The sequence below is a fragment of the Portunus trituberculatus genome, chromosome 39, assembly GCF_017591435.1.
Source record: "Portunus trituberculatus isolate SZX2019 chromosome 39, ASM1759143v1, whole genome shotgun sequence".
NCBI classification, from domain to species: domain Eukaryota; kingdom Metazoa; phylum Arthropoda; class Malacostraca; order Decapoda; family Portunidae; genus Portunus; species Portunus trituberculatus.
In genome coordinates this window covers 7,898,378-7,916,215 of record NC_059293.1, presented here as the reverse complement: position 1 = coordinate 7,916,215, position 17,838 = coordinate 7,898,378, and the positions used below count along the sequence as shown (strand labels likewise).

Sequence of the window (17,838 nt, the reverse complement as noted above, 5' to 3'; positions counted from 1 at the left end):
GCTGTTTTTTTATTTTTTCTTCATATTTGCAAAATATGTTTGTTTAAGTTTTAGATTATATATACTGCAAAAGCTTTATATCAGTAAAGAATCTAATTTATAAAAAATATAGGACGTATTATAAAGATAAGTACTTCAGATACACAATGGTTGATATGAAACTTAAAAATTTTGCATATTATGTATTTAATACTATTGTGCCAAAAAAGGAGGCTCTAATTAAGTAGTAAAGAATCTTCAGAACATTATGCAGCAACTCTTAAGTTGTGCTCATTGTGTTCGGTATATATTGTTGTGAAGGTGTATTGCAGCAGTGCTGCGACCCTCCTTCAGCTTCTTCAGGAGGGACGCTCATATATATATATATATATATATATATATATATATATATATATATATATATATATATATATATATATATATATATATATATATATATATATATATATATATATATATATATATATATATATATATATATATATATATATATATATATATATATATATATATATATATATATATATATATATATATATATATATATATATATATATATATATATATATATATATATATATATATATATATATATATATATATATATATATATATATATATATATATATATATATATATATATATATATATATATATATATATATATATATATATATATATATATATATATATATATATATATATATATATATATATATATATATATATATATATATATATATATATATATATATATATATATATATATATATATATATATATATATATATATATATATATATATGCAGTGGACCGAATCGTGGCTTGTATCTCAAAAACGTGTATCTCAGATAGTTCATAGCAGGGATATAATGTTTGGAGTAGAGACAGAGGGGAAAAGTAGAAGGAGGATTATTGATAATGATTCTTGAAGATATATATACATGGAGGAGGTACAGTATGGGGATGAACTGGCAAAGGTTTTAAGCATAACAATTAGAACCAGTTAGAGGAAAAAAAAAGAATATCATAGTAACTTATGTGCCACTGAAGACTAATACATGGAGGTTTGATGTATATAGAGAAATGCAAATGGAAGTTCTAAACTGCCTGGACAGTATGCTAATCAAGGACAGAAAAGTACTACTTGTGGGATATCTAAACTTCAAACATGTAAATTGGGAAGAAATGGATGCTAACATTCATGCTGGACATGGGGGAGGAAGTGTTACCATTGGCAATGGTAAACATTGCCAATTGTAAACTATAGGTGAATGACTACACAAGACTATACATATGCTGGATTTGGTATTCACAAAAGAGCCTTGTCTAACCATCAAATATCATAGCCCAATGAGAAGTGATCATGTGGTTCTAGAAATTGATTTAGAGGATTAGGAAATTTTGAAATGCAATGAGGGACACAAACAAAAATGACAGAACAATGCTAAGTCAAATTTTGGAGGATTAAGAAGTTACTTTGGTAGTAAAGATTTGAAAGAAAGTATGCAAGGCAAGACAATTCAAGAGAAGTATGTATAATATATTCCTAGACAATAATGTATAATGAAGGAGTAAAGAGATATGTTCCTGAATACAGAGTAAAAGAGAGCAAACGCATGTGGTATAATGCTATGTGTGCAAAAGCCAAAAAAGCATAACGATGCAGGTTGAAAAAAATTCAAGAAGAAATGAAATTAAGTAAATAAGAAGCAGAATAAAGAGGCACGAAATGAATACATAAGAAGGGAAGAGGAGAGGAATTTTGAAAAGGATGTGAAGAGGAACTCAAGCTTTTTTATAAGTATATAAATGGAAAAATGACAGAGAGACCATCACTATGTTAATTAAGGGAAATATGATATACAAAACACTGGAAGAAATAAGTGAGAGGTTTAAATCAGTTTTCAATGAAGAGGGAGAGTTCATAGAGTCAAGCAACCAAGAGACACAAAAAGAATTGAGAAATGTTGTGGTGCAAAAACAGAAAATTAGAGAATTACTAGAAAAGGTGAATGTAAGAAAGGCAATGGGACCAGATGGAGTGTCATGATGGACACAGAGAATGTAGAGAACAACTGATGGATCCAATTTTGGATATAATCAAGAACTCTCAAATGGCAGTGAAGCCACCAAAGGCATGGAATATAGTTTTCGATATACAAAGGAGGAAAAAAGACTGAGCCCCTAAATTATAGGCCAATATCACTAGTGTTGTGTGAAAGATCTGTGAAATTATTATTAAAGAAAAATGGTTAGAATATCTGGAGGAAAATGAAATAATAAATAACCACTAATTTGGATTCAGAAAAGAAGGTCATGCATAACAAATTTACTAAGCTTTTACACAAGAGTAAAAGATAAAGTACAAGGGAGAGATGAATGGGTTGATAATATATAGATATATTAAGGCTTTCAACAAATTACCACATAAAAGACTCCTATGGAAAATAGAAAACATGGGAGGAATAGAGGAAAATATTCTAAATTAGATGACAGATTATTTAACAGATGGGGAAATGACAATAATAAGAGACACCCCATCAAGCTGGAGCAGTTACCAGTGGCGTACCACAGGGTTCGTTCCATGCTGGTATATATTAATGATATATATAAGAGGGTTTGAGTAGCTTTATAAATTTGTTTGCAGATGATGCAAAACTTTTGAGAGTAATAAGGAACATTGGGGACTGTATGGAATTGCAGAAAGATATTGACAAGATATGGGAATGGAGCAAAAGTGGAAATTACAATTTAATACCAGGAAATGCCATGTAATAGAAATGGGTAAAAGTAATAAAAGACCTACGTGGGAATATAAAAATGGGAGAAGAGATTATAATGGAAAAAGAGTGAAGAGAAAGACCTGGGAGTGATTATAAAAGATACCCTGACTCTAGAAAGACACATAAATGGACTATTTGCTTCAACATACAAGACATTAACTAACATCAGGGTGGCATTCAATTACATGGCTAAGAGTATGATGAAAAAAGATCCTAACCACTATAAGACCCAGACTAGAATATGTAGCAATGGTATGTCACCATACTGGCAGAAAGACATCAAGAACCTAGAAAGAATGCAAAGGATCACTACAAAGATGGTCCTGGAAATAAAGGATCTTCCCTATGAAGAAAGACTGAAGGAAATGGAACTACCAACTTTGAAGGATAGATGAGAAAGAGGAGACCTAATAATAATGTACAAGTTAGTAGACTGTATGGAAAAGATAAATAGACAAGACCTGGTATCACCCTCAGAGGATGAAGATAGATGAACAAGAGGACATTCCAAGATCATAAAAAGTCAGTGTTTGAGGAACATTAAGAATTTCAGTTTTCCACATAGGAGGGTGGACATCTAGAATGGTATGAGTGAAGAGATAGTAGCAGCAGAAAGTGTGTACATATTTAAGGAAAAATTGGGTAAATATAGATATGGAGACAGGTCACTATGAGCCCTTCTTAAACCCTGTAAAATACAACTTGGTAAATACACACACACACACACAAAGAGAAGGGTGGCTTAAAAGGAAGCACATTGAGATGGATGGAAAATGATTTGAGAGGGAGAGAAATTAGGACGGTAGTTAAAGATATGAAGTCCAAGTGGAGAGCAGTAGAAAGCGGAGTGCCACAGGGGTCAGTATTGGCGCCTATACTTTTTCTCATATATATAAACGACATGCCAGAAGGAGTGAACAGCTACATAAATCTGTTTGCGGACGATGCAAAACTGTGCAGATTATAAAGAAAAAAGAGGATTGAAAGACTGCAGGAAGACCTAAATAAGATCTGGGAATGGAGTAAAAAGTGGGAGATGGAATTCAATGTGGACAAAAGCCATGTCATGGAAATAAGAAAGAGTGAAAGATGACCAGTGGGAATCTATAAGATGGGAGATGGACTAGAACTGGAGAAAGTAAAAAAAGAAAAGGACTTGGGAGTGACGATGGAAGAAAACAATCAACCGGTAGCCATATTGATAGAATTTTCAGAGACATAATTTGCTAAGGAATATTGGATTAGCATTTCACTACATGGACAAAGAAATGGTAAAGAAATTGATAAGTACTATAATAAGACCCAGATTGGAATATGCAGGAGTAGTGTGGACCCCCCATATAAAGAAACACATAAGGAAGTAGGAGAGACTACAAAAAATGGCTACAAGAATGGTTCCAGAATTTGAAGGGATGACATGAGGAGAGACTAAAGGTATGGAACTACCAACCCTGGAACAGAGAAGCGAGAGAGGGGATCTGATACAAATTTATAAATTGATCAACAGAATGGACCAAGTGGATAATGAGAAACTGATCCTGAGAGAAGAATATGACATTCGAAGCACAAGATCGCATAGTAAGAAACTGAGCAATGGAAGATGTCTGAGAGATGTTAAAAAATATAGTTTCCCACAAAGATGCGTTGAGACTTGGAACAGTTTGAGTGAAGAAGTGGTGTCAGCAATGAGTGTGCATAGTTTTAAAGAAAAATTGGATAAGTGTAGATATGGAGATGGGGCCACATGAGCGTAAAGCCCAGGCCCTGTAAAACTACAACTAGGTAAATACACACACACACACACACACACACACACAAAATCTACAAGTTGAGTAAGAAGTGGAAATCGGAGTTCAGTGCCAAGAAATGTCATGTAATGGAACTAGAAAAGAGTAAGAGAAGACCAGTATGGAACTATCTGATGGGAGAGGAACAAATAATGAAGACTAAAGAGTAAAAAAATCTGGGAGTGATTATGCAGGAAAATCTGAACCCTGAAAAACATTTAAGTAAGATTTTTGGATTAGCATAAAATGTTGACTAATATAAAAGTGGTATTTCAATTCATGGACAAAGATATGATGAAAAAATTATCTCAAGCATGATACATCCAAGGCTGGAATATGAACAGTGGTATGGTCTCTGAGCTCTAAAAAAGATATAAGATGATTAGAATGGATTCAGAAGATTGCTACAAAGATGGTGCTGGAACTAAAAGATCTAACATGAAGAAAGGCTGAAGGAAATGGGACTGCCAACCTTACAAGATAGAAGAGAATGAGGAGACCTAATAACAATGTATAAAATAGTAAATGGCATTTAAAAGATAGACAAGGAAGTCCTGGCGCTGGTGACAGAAGAAGCTAGACGGAAAAGAGGACATGTAAAGAAGATTAGGGAGGATGTAGTGTGTGAAGGATATTGGAAAATACAGTTTTCCATATAGAATGGTGGAAAAGTGGAATGCATTGAGTGAAGAAGTTGTTACAGCACATAAAAAAAATGGGATAAATGGAGACATGGAGTGAAAAAGTTGTTACAGCATATAAAATAAATGGAGACAAGGAGACAGGACACTATGAGCCCTGCTTGAACCCTATACAATACAACGGGGTAAATACAACTAGGTAAATACACACACACACATGCATTACTAATTAACTGCAATAATACCTTTTATGTGAAATAGATATTATGTACAGCATTTTGAAGAAATGAGAGAGTAAAATGCAAGGCTTATGAATTTGCTTGCATTAGAACCATGTGATAGAATATGGAACAGTATTTACAATCTTAAAAACTCAATAAAATGCAATTAGGTAGAAAGGAAAAGAAATCTCATTAATGCACAAGTGTAATATTGTCTTCAGATATTGTAGAATAAATTAAACATACCTCTATTTACATAAACATCATGACAAACAATAACCTCATGACAAACAATAACTGTTGTAATCTCATCTTTTATTCAGAAATATTATAAACTGATTTCATTTGACATTTTCATCCTTTTCATTGGTGGAAGAATAAAAGAAGCAAAGTAGAACTGTTGTGTGTTGATCCATACCCTCAATAATATTACTGTTCTAAAGATTATCTTTAGAATGATGTTAGAACAGTGGGGTGGAGAATGACAAGGATGAAGAATACAGTATTCTTTACAAGAGGAGGGAAAAATGTGTACATTAATTTCAGGTGTAGGTTAAGAAGGGATCTGATAGAAGTAAAAGTAATAAAGACTATAACACTTATGGGTGATTATAAAAAAAGAAAAAAAGAATAGTCAGAAGTAACACTAAACTTGATAAAGATTGTAAGAAAAAACAGGATGAAATTCATTCTTAGATGAAAGAAAGAGTTAATTGCTTTGATAACTTATTTGTCCATTGTGAATGTAAGCTGGGGAGAACTTTCTGGTGTTATGTATCCTTAATGTACATAATTGTGACTCAACAGACGAAGAAATATGGGAAATATTTTTCAAGAAGTAGTCATTGATAGCCTTGAATTACAGGTCTTTGATACACTAGCATCTCAAAATTTCTGCATTTGGGAGTCTCTCAAGATATAGAGTAACAATAGCATCATGCTTCTCTTGTGAGTTCACCATGCTGAATAGCTATGAAATACTGGAGCTTAGCTTATGTTACCTTGGGCTGTGATATCTGTGACCTACGATTCAAAGTTGTGATTCACAATATGATACACAACAAAGACTTCCCAACTATGCTGAAACTACATGAATTACTTTTAAACTTTGTGAAATTAATTCATGAGAGTAAGGATAATTTTCTATACAATTATACTTCAAATAAACATTAATGCTTTGTTCTTGTGGTCAATGTATTGTCTACAGTGTCATAATTGCAACAGTTTTAGGGTGCTTTTCTCTGAATGCTGGCTGCTTGATCCATTTTTGACTCCCCTAATAAATGGATAATCCTGTACCAAAGACAAAGGATCAGACCTCTACTTACTATGCTTTTCTTGGTCTTAGGGATGTTGAATGTTTCCAGCACCTTGTTTCTGGATCATATATTCTTACACTCACAATTAATCAGCTATCCATTGAGTCCAGCACCTCATGTAATTCACCTCACTCCTGAGGTAGCTGCGGTGACGAGTGGATGTGTTGTGTGTGCGCTCCGTTTTTGGCTGTTGGTTTTATAGTTAGCGAGTGGTGTTTGTGCTTGGTGTCTGTGTGTGGTGCTTTTGAGTGTTAGTGAAGTGAAAGTGTGTACTGCAAGTGTTAGATTAGAGTGAAATAGTGGTTAGAATCAGTGTTTGTGAGTTAAAAGTATTTTGGTAGAGCGAGGAGACTAGGCTTGTAACCGTCAAGTTGACCTTAAAAGAGGATTAGTTGACCTCACTTAGGCCCCCACCACCGCGGTTCCCCACCCGCCGTCACCAAGTATTTTTATTTGTTTGTGAGTTAACAGATTGTAAATTGGTATGGTGGTAGCTACTGAGGTATATCAGAGCGTGATTGAGTGCGTGAAAGAGTGTTGAGGTGGGATTGGGTGAGTTTGTTGTGTGTGAGATGTGTGGGCATGACAGGAAGGTCGTTGACTTTTCTGAGTGTATGGTGTGTAGGCTCAAGAGCGAGAATTTAGTTCTTTCTCTTGAGCACCGAGAATTGCGAGAGGAAATGAGAAAGCTAAGTGAGGGGAAAAGTGCGAACGAAGTTCTCATCTTTGAGTTGAAGGAGGAGGTTAAGAGGCTTGGGGAGGCAGTGGAAAAAATTAGGCAGGAGATCAGTGTTAGGCCGAAGGTTGGACCTTCTGAGGGCGACAGGGTGGCTTGGCCCTCTGTCGGGAAGAGCAGAGTGGGGAAGAGGGAGCAGGCGAGCCAGACTGGGAAAGATAGTAGTCAGGATGGGCAGAGATGGCAGGTTGCGAGGGAAGGAAAGCGGAGGCAGTTAGGGAGGATAGGACTAAACCTGTTGAGTGTGAAAATAGGTTCGGTTTGTTGGAGGGGAGGGGAGTGAGAGTGGAGTGAATGAAGTGGTTGTGGTGAGTGAAAGGAGAGAGAAGGGGGTAGAGGAGAGGAGGAGGAGGGTTGTGCCTAGCACACCTCAGGTGTGTGTGGTGGGTGACTCTCAGGTTAGGTATTTAGATAGCACTTTCTGTGGGAAAGACAGGGATAGGAGGACGAACGTGTGTATGCCTGGTGCAGGTGTGAAGGCAGTGAGTGAGGAGGTGCAGAAGAGGGTTGGGGGATGGAGAGGAGGGTGTAGTAGTTTTGCACGTAGGTGGGAACGATGTCAGAGCAGGTGGGTCGGAGGAGTTAGTGGCAAGATTTCGGGAAATGTTAGGCAAGATAAGGGAGAGTGGTAGGAGGTGTGTAGTGTCAGGAATCTTGCCTCGTGTGTATGTTAGCAGGAATGGTTGTCTAGAGCCATTGGTGTGAATGATCGGGTAAAAGGGATGTGTAAGGATGTGGGTGTCAGCTTTGTGGATGTATGGGATAGGTTCTATGGGCGAAGGGATTTGTATGCTAGGGATGGTGTGCATCTGAGTAGGAAGGGTGTGGATGTGCTGAGTGGATGTCTGGAGGGGAGTTGGGATGGAGTGTAGGGGTGAGGTAGCAAATGCATTCCAGAAGAAAGATGTTAGACATAAATTAGATAGGATAAACAGAGATAGTGAAAAGATTAGGAAAGATTTCCAGGTGCAAATAGGAGAGAATAAGATTAGGATTCCAAATAAGGAGACAGCATCTAGGAAGGTAGCAGGACTTAAATGTTTTTATGTAAATGCCAGGAGTCTTAGGAACAAGAAGGACGAGTTATCTAGTTATATAGTTGAGGAGGACTTAGATGTTGTATGTGTCACAGAGGCATGGGTAAATGAGGAAAAGTTTAGGAAAATAGGAAAGAATATGAAGTAGATGGATACATTATGTATTTACACCAGAGAATTGGTAGGATAGGTGGAGGAGTAGTTATTTATGTAAAAAATCCTTCATTTCCAGTCAGGTTAATGGTATTAAGGTAGATAACAGAGTAGAGTCCTTATGGCTGGATGTTAGAGTAAACAAAAGTAAGGTTATTAGAGTAGGAGCTTTTATAGACCACCTAACCAGTCAGCAGATGTAGACAACCTTATGGTAGATGAGATAAATAGGGGTGTACTAGTCAGACAATTATCTTAGGGATTTTAATCTTAAGTCAGTAAACTGGGAGAGGATGGTAGGAGATGCTAGTGAAAATAAGTTTATGGAAAGTTTTCAGGATAACTATTTAGTGCAGATGGTAGATAAACCTACTAGGGGGAGGAAGGTTTTAGACATAGTACTAACAAATATTGAGCATTGTTTAAAGGAAGTTGAGGTAGGAGAGACTTTAGCAAACAGTGACCATCATATAATTAGATTTATCATTAATTCCAGTAGGGATAATATAGTGAATAAGACTAGAGTCCCAAACTATCAGAAAGGCAATTATGGTAGGTTACGTCAGTTATTAGGAGAGGTAAACTGGGAAGATAGTTTTGGAAATAAAACTGCACAGGAGATGTGGGATATTTTTAAGGTTGTAGTAAAGGGTATAGTGATGCAGTGTATCCCTTACAAAGATATAAGGCAGAGAAACAGGAAGCCATTATGGTGGACTCATGAGATAGGTAGACAGATCAGAGAGAAGAAGAGGCATATAGAGAGTTGCAGAAAAGTGGGAAGATGTAGATTTGATTAGGTACAGACAGGTCAGAGATGATTTGAGTAAGGTTATAAAAAAAGTAAAAGGCAGGCAGAGATAAAACTAGCTAGAGCTGGGAGTAAAGATCCCAAAAATTATATAGTTATTACAAGGTCAGTGATAAAAGAAATAAGGATAGGATTGGACCACTCAGAAAAGATGGTGTAGTAGTGGATCAAAATGAAGACATAGTAGAATTATTGAATGAACAATTTTCTTCAGTATTTACTAGGAAAGAATAGGAAATCCTGTTACAAACAGTGCGACGAGTAGTTTAAGAGCTTTAGAAAATATTGATATAAAACCGGGAATTATTAGGAAATTTATTCTTGAACTAGACGATAGGAAAGCTAGTGGTCCTGATGAGCTACATGCCAGAGTACTTAGGGAGGGTGTAGACAGTATTTCTGAAGCACTTAAGTTAATCTTTGAAAGATCACTTAGGTTTGCTGAGATACCTCAGGACTGGAAGTTAGCTAATGTTACTCCAATATTTAAAAAGGTAGGAAGGATGATGCGAATAATTATAGACCGATCAGTTTAACTAGTATAGTATGTAAGATACTAGAGAAAATCATTAAGGGTAGTATTTGGGAGCATTTAAATGAGAATAGATTAATTAGAGATACCCAACATGGCTTTAGATCAGGGAGGTCCTGTCTTACAAATTTGCTCGATATCTTAGAATATATTACCAAGGAGTTAGATGATGGAAATAGCATAGATGTTATATATCTAGATTTTAGCAAGGCGTTTGATAAGGTACCGCATAGGAGGCTAGTGTACAAATTGAGACTACATGGGATAGGGGTAGGTTAGTTGATTGGATTAGTGAATGGCTTTCTGATAGGAAACAGAGAGTAGTATTAAATGGGGCAATGTCTGAGTGGAAGGAAGTGGTTAGTGGGTACCCCAAGGATCAGTGCTAGGACCTCTTCTTTTCTTGGTGTACATTAACGATTTAGATATAGGAATTAGTAGCAAAGTATCAAAGTTTGCAGATGATACTAAGATAGCATGTGCAGTACAGGGTGAAAAGGACAATTACAGAATACAACGAGACCTGGACAGGCTGATAGCATGGGCAGACAGGTGGCAGATGGAGTTTAATTCTAAAAGTGTCAGGTTATGCATTTAGGTAAAGACAACACAAACTTTAGCTATGAGATGGAGGGATGTTGGCTAGAGGCAGTAGAGGAAGGAAAGGATTTAGGAGTAGTGATAGACAGGACTATGAAATTTTCAAAGCAATGTTTAGAAGCAAGAAATAGGGCAAATAGGATCCTGGGTTTTATAAATAGAAATGTTAGTTATAAAAGTAAGGAAGTGGTGCGTAGCTTATATAATTCCTATGTTAGGCCCCATTTAGAGTATTGCATACAGGCCTGGTCACCCCATTATAGGCAGGATATCAACATGTTAGAAGCAGTTCAGAGAAGAGCAACTAGGATGATACCAGCATTAAAGCGCCTGGAGTATAGAGATAGATTAAAGGAATTAAACATGTTTTCATTTGAGAGGAGATGTATAAGAGGGATATGATAGAGTTATTTAAAATGTTCTCAGATACAAACTACATAGATGTGAGATCTTTCTTTACCTTAGAGGAGGGAAGTAGGACTAGAAATCATGGCAGGAAGATTAGAAAGCAAGGCTGCAGGTTAGATATAAGAAAATATTTCTTTAGTCATAGGGTGGTAGACTTCTGGAATGCATTGCCAAAGGGGGTTGTAAATAGCACTAGTTTGACAATGTTTAAAAACAGATTAGATAAGCACTTAAATTTATTAGATTTATAATTATGTATAGCACTGCATGATAGTTTTTATAAGAAATTTACTATAGTTAAACAAGACATGATCCCCATGTATGGGGATCACAGATTGTAGAGGATTTCGCTGCAGGTCTTAGCCCTGTTAATGGGCCAAATATTTAGAATTAATATATAATGTATTGTGTACTTGTAAGTGTATCTTTAAGAACTGATGACGAGGTCGCTGTGCGACTGATACAGGATAACCTAGATGGGTCCTGGTGGCCCTTTGTTATCCTATTATTTATGTTATGTTATGTTATGTTATATGTAATTCTTCCAGATGAAGTTGCTTCTGCTCTGTCACCTCCCTACATGACAGACACTCCCCATGAGGGTCCACTTTAAGTGACAGGAGGGAACGAGAACACTTCATACACTTACGTGACATAGTAACACACTTACAAACTCCCTGTACAAGAAAAACAAACCAAGGAGCGATGAAAGCCAAACCCAACCGCTGCTGGGAAAAAAAAAAAAAATTGCCAGTGAAAGAGATGAGCTGAAGTTCAACAAAGAGGCAAATGAGGGAATCGGCCTGATGGCTGATACCTGGGAATAGAAAATGGGCTGGGTTTCTTCTCAAAGAAAACGAGAAAGGGTTCCTTAAGTATTTCTTTTGTTTCTTTCCTTAAGCTGTTAAGACATGATGTAAGTTTGCTGTGGGAATGGGGGTTTAAACAATAATTAATAATTATGGGTAGTAGCATGTATAATAACAAATGAAGTGATATTTTTTTAACTGAAAGCATTCTCTACCATGTAATTTGAGAAAATTTTACCATTCATCTAGCTTGGCTATAGTTTAGTAACAGTTGAGTTGAGAGTCAGGGTAAAGAGAGAGAAGCTCATCAGCATTTACACTCGTTTTTCATCTACTTATAATATCTAAATGATTCAATTTGATATATGAAGGAGTATTAGGATTAGAAATATAGGGATATATAAACACCTTAAGGCACAGCAATTTATATTTGGCAACCTGTTCATTTGTACTTGAACAGTACATGCTACTTTAGTTAGTATCCAGTTTCCCAGTCAATGACATGACTGACTGCCTGGCCACTGATGAATTTCTTGTAGTTCAGGAGGAAGGCTTCAGTAACATCCTGAGCACGACTCACTCCAGCAGAATGGGGAGTCAGCATCACCTGAAGGCAATTGTACAACATTATATTGTTACTAGAGTCATTTTTTACTTTAGCAACAACTCAGTAATTTTCAGGAAGTATTAAGATACTTCTATAACAATATTATAATTCTCTTTTGCTCACTTTTTTTTTTTACGAACAGCATTAACCTTTCCTTCATTAACCTTACTGAAGCAAGTTTATGGATTCATGAGTAAAGGAAAATTACAATATAAAAAAAAAGCATAACATACTTCTTATGATTTTTTTTAAGATGTCAAAAAACCATCAATTGTCTTTGGAAATCACACAACATCTAATGTGTCATAGACCATTCCATACCTGGATACACACCAACCCTTGTTTACATTTCACGGCTCAACAAAGGGTCCCCATGTCCCACACCAGCCTACATGTCAACAATGAACCTTTGATGTATGCTCGCTTCTGAACTTCTTCACCTCATCCTCAGGAAATCACGTTACTACTCTAGGCTAGCATAGGTCTTTTATGAACCTGTTATGCATGTGTATATATTGACTAAAACACATTGGAGTGTGTGAAAATGGGAAAAATGATAAAAAACTTAGATCGCCTTGCCATGATCAGCTCAGCAACAAGCCATGGACGCCTGAATTGAATATTACTGCAATAAAGAAGTGTAGCATCTTGGCTTTTTAGTGTTTTGAATACTGCTCTAAGGTCTTTGGACAATTCTAAATACTTTTATTTAATGGTACTTTCTTTGCAAAGGTACAAGAGCTACATACCTCCAGTATAGATTCCTGTAGTCTCCAGTAATATAATTTTACACCACCATACAATAATTAGTGAACGTATAATGGTGTTATATAAATGCAGAAAACTATTTGAAATTAAAACAAACCAGTAAAACTGGCGAGTTATTTCACGCAGCCTAAACAAAATTTAACTCTACCTGGTAGGAACCAGGTGAGTTAACTTAATGCAAGTTGACAAATATTTTTTTTAATGCAATACAATATAAAGAAAAAAACAAAGAAGAATCATTAGTAGCGATTAATAACCCTGGGTGTCCAACTGAGTTAAGCCCTTCAGCTTGGTTAGGTTAGGTTAGGTTGGGTAGTCCTTGATTAGTATTGGCTAGGAGTCCAGGACTAGGTCAGGTAAAGTTTGATTAGTATCCCAGACCCTAGCCCAAAGGGGCTCCAAGGGTTAGGTATAGTAAGGTTTGATTAGTATCCCTGGCCTACTGAGGGGTCCAGGGGCAAGGTTAGGTTAGTCTGGGTTTGGTAAGATAAGGTTTGGTTAGTATCCCTGGTCCCCTGTGAGGTCCAGGCTCTAGGTTAGGTTAGATTTGATGAATAGGGATCCCTTGGATCCCCCAAGGGAATACCAGCCAGCTGTGTTGCCATTAACTACAGCACAACCAGAAAAAAAAAAAAAAAAAAAAAAAAAAAAAATTGCAGGCGCATCATGAGAGGGAGACCAGGTCTACTGGAGTGACAGTAAATCTTACTACTAATAGCATCTCCTTATGTATTCTTTCTTCATCTATCTCAGTGACAATAAACTAGGGAACCTAGTGGAAAAGCTGGACTTAAGGGTGGGGAATGCAATATAGAGTGAAATTTGGCATTCAAGAAAAGTAGAATGGAAAAACATTACAGTGGAGACTCAATACTTGAACTTAATTGGTTTCACATGGCTGTTCTAGTATCAAAAAGTTTGACTATCAATACCTATAAATCATGTACTGTAATTTGTTCTAATCTTAGCAAAACCTCAAGTTTATAAAAAAATCAATATCTTTTTTATTTAATTTGTAGAATACCTTAAGTGAAGGCTGGTGATGGATAACATAGAAGAGAAGGGGAGAAGGGTGGGAAGAAGGAGGGAGGTCATTGGAGGATGAGTTATCATCCATGAAAACATCTTTGTAATTTTTTCTCCTTGTGTGATTCCTGTGAACCTGCTAGTGGAGGGCTATTGCTCACTAAAACTTGAAGTCTCACTTGATTCCTTATTTTCACCACTTTATATGGTACCATATAAAGTCTGTCAATGAAAAACTACAGAACACAGAAGAATGTTGTTTTTCTTTCAGGACTGTGGCAGGACTAGGGATGTGCACTGGTGTATGGTATACCATTTTACCGGTATTGCTGGTAAAACTGGTATCAGAATGGGACAATGGCAACTGCGGCCAAGGAGAGGACAGAGATTTGTTTACAACCATGTTAGCCGTCCGTTTGATTACCAGATATTTTCATCACTAATAAGCCATTGGTGTTTAAGTAAGTTTATAAATGAAAACTACAGACAGGATGCATGAGAATGTTATTCTGATGACGGCAGCATAATTGGCTGATGGGGCAGGGAGAGATCATGGAGCCTTTAGTTACAACCACGTGTGTGGACGTTCGACTATCAGGTATTTTTTTTAGTATTATATCAAACTTTTGCATTCGAGTATTGAAAAGTTTGACTACTAAGACATTCGAGTATTGAGTCTCCATTGTATTTCCTTTTTTTTTTTTTTTTTATCAATTAACCAAACGTAACGTATTGAACCTAACATGCCCTATTTTCCATAGCATTTTCCAGCTAACATTTGCAATGATTATTAAACAACAAATTTAATGTAGCTCTTTGATGTTTGCTACAATACATTTTTCAGACTGTTAAAATGGATTAGTGATGGTGAAGTATGTACCATTCAACTATCACTCAGGTAAGGTAAGTAATGAGGCTGATGGGTCTACTGCTTGCAGTTCCTCAGTGTTCAAGTTTCCCTGATCTCATTGACCAGAGAAAAGGATTAAATGGATCTCTGCATTGAAACACATGGGCAGAGGCTGGAACCTAGACAATGCTGGCATTTGTGAACTCCATTTCATCCCAGAGGACTTTCAGCAAGAGACCTCCAGGAAAAGGGAATGTCAATGGAAATTCCTCTAGACCAGTGCCGTTCCTGCTGTCTTTAACTTTTACCCAGGGTGAGTTGTTAAAGCACCACCACTGAAGGCTGTTGACGTACAGGCTTAGTTGTCATTTTCAAGTACAATTTGTTTCATTAATTATGAAAATATTACAAACCATTTTTTTCTGTATATGTGTGTGTACATACCTAGTTGTATTGTACACGGTTCAAGCAGGGCTCATAGTGTCCTGTCTCCATGTCTCCATTTATCAAATTTTTCTTTAAAGCTAAGCACATTATGTGCTGTAACAACTTTACTCAATGCATTCCACTTTTCCACTGTTCTATGTGGAAAACTGTATTTTCCAAAATCCTTCACACACTGCCTCATCTTAATCTTCTTTATATGTCCTCTTGTCCTTCTAGCTTCTTCTGTCACCTGCAACAGGTCTTCCTTGTCTATCCTTTTAATGCCATTGACTATCTTGTACATTATTATTAGGTCTCTTCGTTCTCTTCTATCTTGTAAGGTTGGCAGTCTCACTTCCTTTCAGCCTTTCTTCATATGTTAGGTCCTTTAATTCCGGCACCATCTTTGTAGCAATCTTCTGAATCTGTTCTAATCTCCTTATATCTTTTTTAAAGCTCGGAGACCACACCCCTGCTGCATATTCCAACTTTGGACGTATCATGCTTTTGATCAATTTTTTCGTCATATCTTCTTTGTCCATGAATTGAAATGCCACTCTTATATTAGTCAACATTTTATATGCTAATCCAAATACAGCAAGTCCTCCTTTTACGGTACTTCGTTATCTGGTAAATTCACAGTTATGGTGTTTCGTAATTACTACCCTCGATTCTATTTATGATGAGAAAAATTCACAGATATGGTATCCACTTGTGTTTGTTTATACCATACCATAGTGCCACCACACCACCACAAAAATCAGTCTATTCCCGCGTTTCCCACTGAACACAAGTGAAATCCTTACGGCGTGTTTTTTGTGGATATTGTTATCACGACACACAGTGACACACCCATAATGGCCCCAAAACATTCTGCAGACACTGTTGGAGTTGAAAAGGCAAAGCAAAAGAGGAGTATTCTGACATTGGAGGTAAAATTAGATATTTTGAAGAGGAAAGAGCAGGGAGAAGGTACGTGTGCCATAAGTCGAAACTTGGGCCTACCCAGTCAACAGTCTGGATGGTGTTAAAGAATTGTGAGACTATAAAAAAAAAAAGCTGGGGAGAATGCAATGGATCTGCAGAGCAGAGCCTCATCTGCCCACTCAGCAGAAGATGAGTAGGGGCTAAAATCCCTACTGTCCCTCAGCCTCGGGAGGGACATCATCTGGTAGCAAGGTAAATAAAAACATTTTCTGTTTATTTCTTTTGCGCAGTACTTTACATTATTTTATATGACTATTTTCATGTATTTTCATGTCTGTAGAGGTGACTTTTGACGTGCTGAAATGCATCTATTTTTACATGTTATAATGGGTTCAGTATATAGTAATTTCGATTTGCAGTAAGGTTTTCAGGAGAGCATATGTACCGTATAACGAGGATTTACTGTATCTTATTTATGTGTTTTTTGGAGTTCAGATTTTCCTGTATAATCACTCCCAGATCTTTTTCCTCTTTAGTCTTCATTATTTGTTTCTCCTCCATCAGTTAGTTCCATACTGGTCTTCTTTTACTCTTTCCTAGTTCCATTACATGAGACTTCTTGGCATTGAACTCCGATTTCCACTTCTTACTCCACTTGTAGATTTTGTTTATATCTTCCTGTAACAGCAAACAATCCTCCCAGGTTTTGATTAATATTAGCAGCTTTGCATCATCAGCAAACAAATTAATATAACTATTTACCCCATTGTGAATGTCATTTACATAAATCTGGAACATAACAAGAGCTAACACTGACCCTTGTGGCACTTCATTTGCTACTTTACCCCAAGATGAGTATGTATCTCTGATCACAGTTCTCATCTCCATGTCCTCCAAATAATCCCTTATCCAGTCTAACATAGTTCCTTGCAGTCCTTCTATGTTCTCTAGTTTCCAAAGTAGATTTTCATGAGGTACTTTATCAAAAGCCTTTTTTATGTCCAGGTAAACTGTGCCCACCCATCCATTTCTACTTTCCATTCCTTCTACTACTCTTGAGTAGAAACTTAATAAGTTTGACACAAATGACTGCCCTGTCCTGAAACTAAATTGTCTGTTCAATATCATTTGTTCTTCTTCCTGATGTTTAACTCATTTTCTTTGATAATTTCTCACAACTTCCCCACAACACTTGTAAGTGATACCGGTCTTTAATTTAATGGTTCAATTGCCTTTCCTCCTTTAAAATATCAGTATTATATTGGTTCACTTCCACTCTAGTGGAACTCTCCCTTCATTTAATGAATTTGTAATCATTTCCCAAATTGTATCCAACAGTTGCTCTTTACATTTTTTTAGCACCCAGCCTGACACACCATCCAGCCCCATTGCTT

The 17,838-nt window shown here is 36.4% G+C and overlaps 1 protein-coding gene across 2 annotated transcripts in view; it reads right to left on the bottom strand.

Moving 5' to 3' along the window:
- Positions 1–12,253: 12,253 nt before the first annotated feature.
- LOC123515668 (glyoxylate/hydroxypyruvate reductase A-like) overlaps positions 12,254–17,838 on the bottom strand; it is a 79,144-nt gene continuing 73,559 nt past the window's right edge. For both annotated transcript variants that reach the window (XM_045274490.1, XM_045274491.1), the window contains one exon: positions 12,254–12,447. In XM_045274490.1, coding sequence (XP_045130425.1) covers positions 12,316–12,447 — 132 coding nt within the window. In that variant the 3' untranslated portion in view covers positions 12,254–12,315. The remainder of the gene's footprint in view (positions 12,448–17,838) is intronic.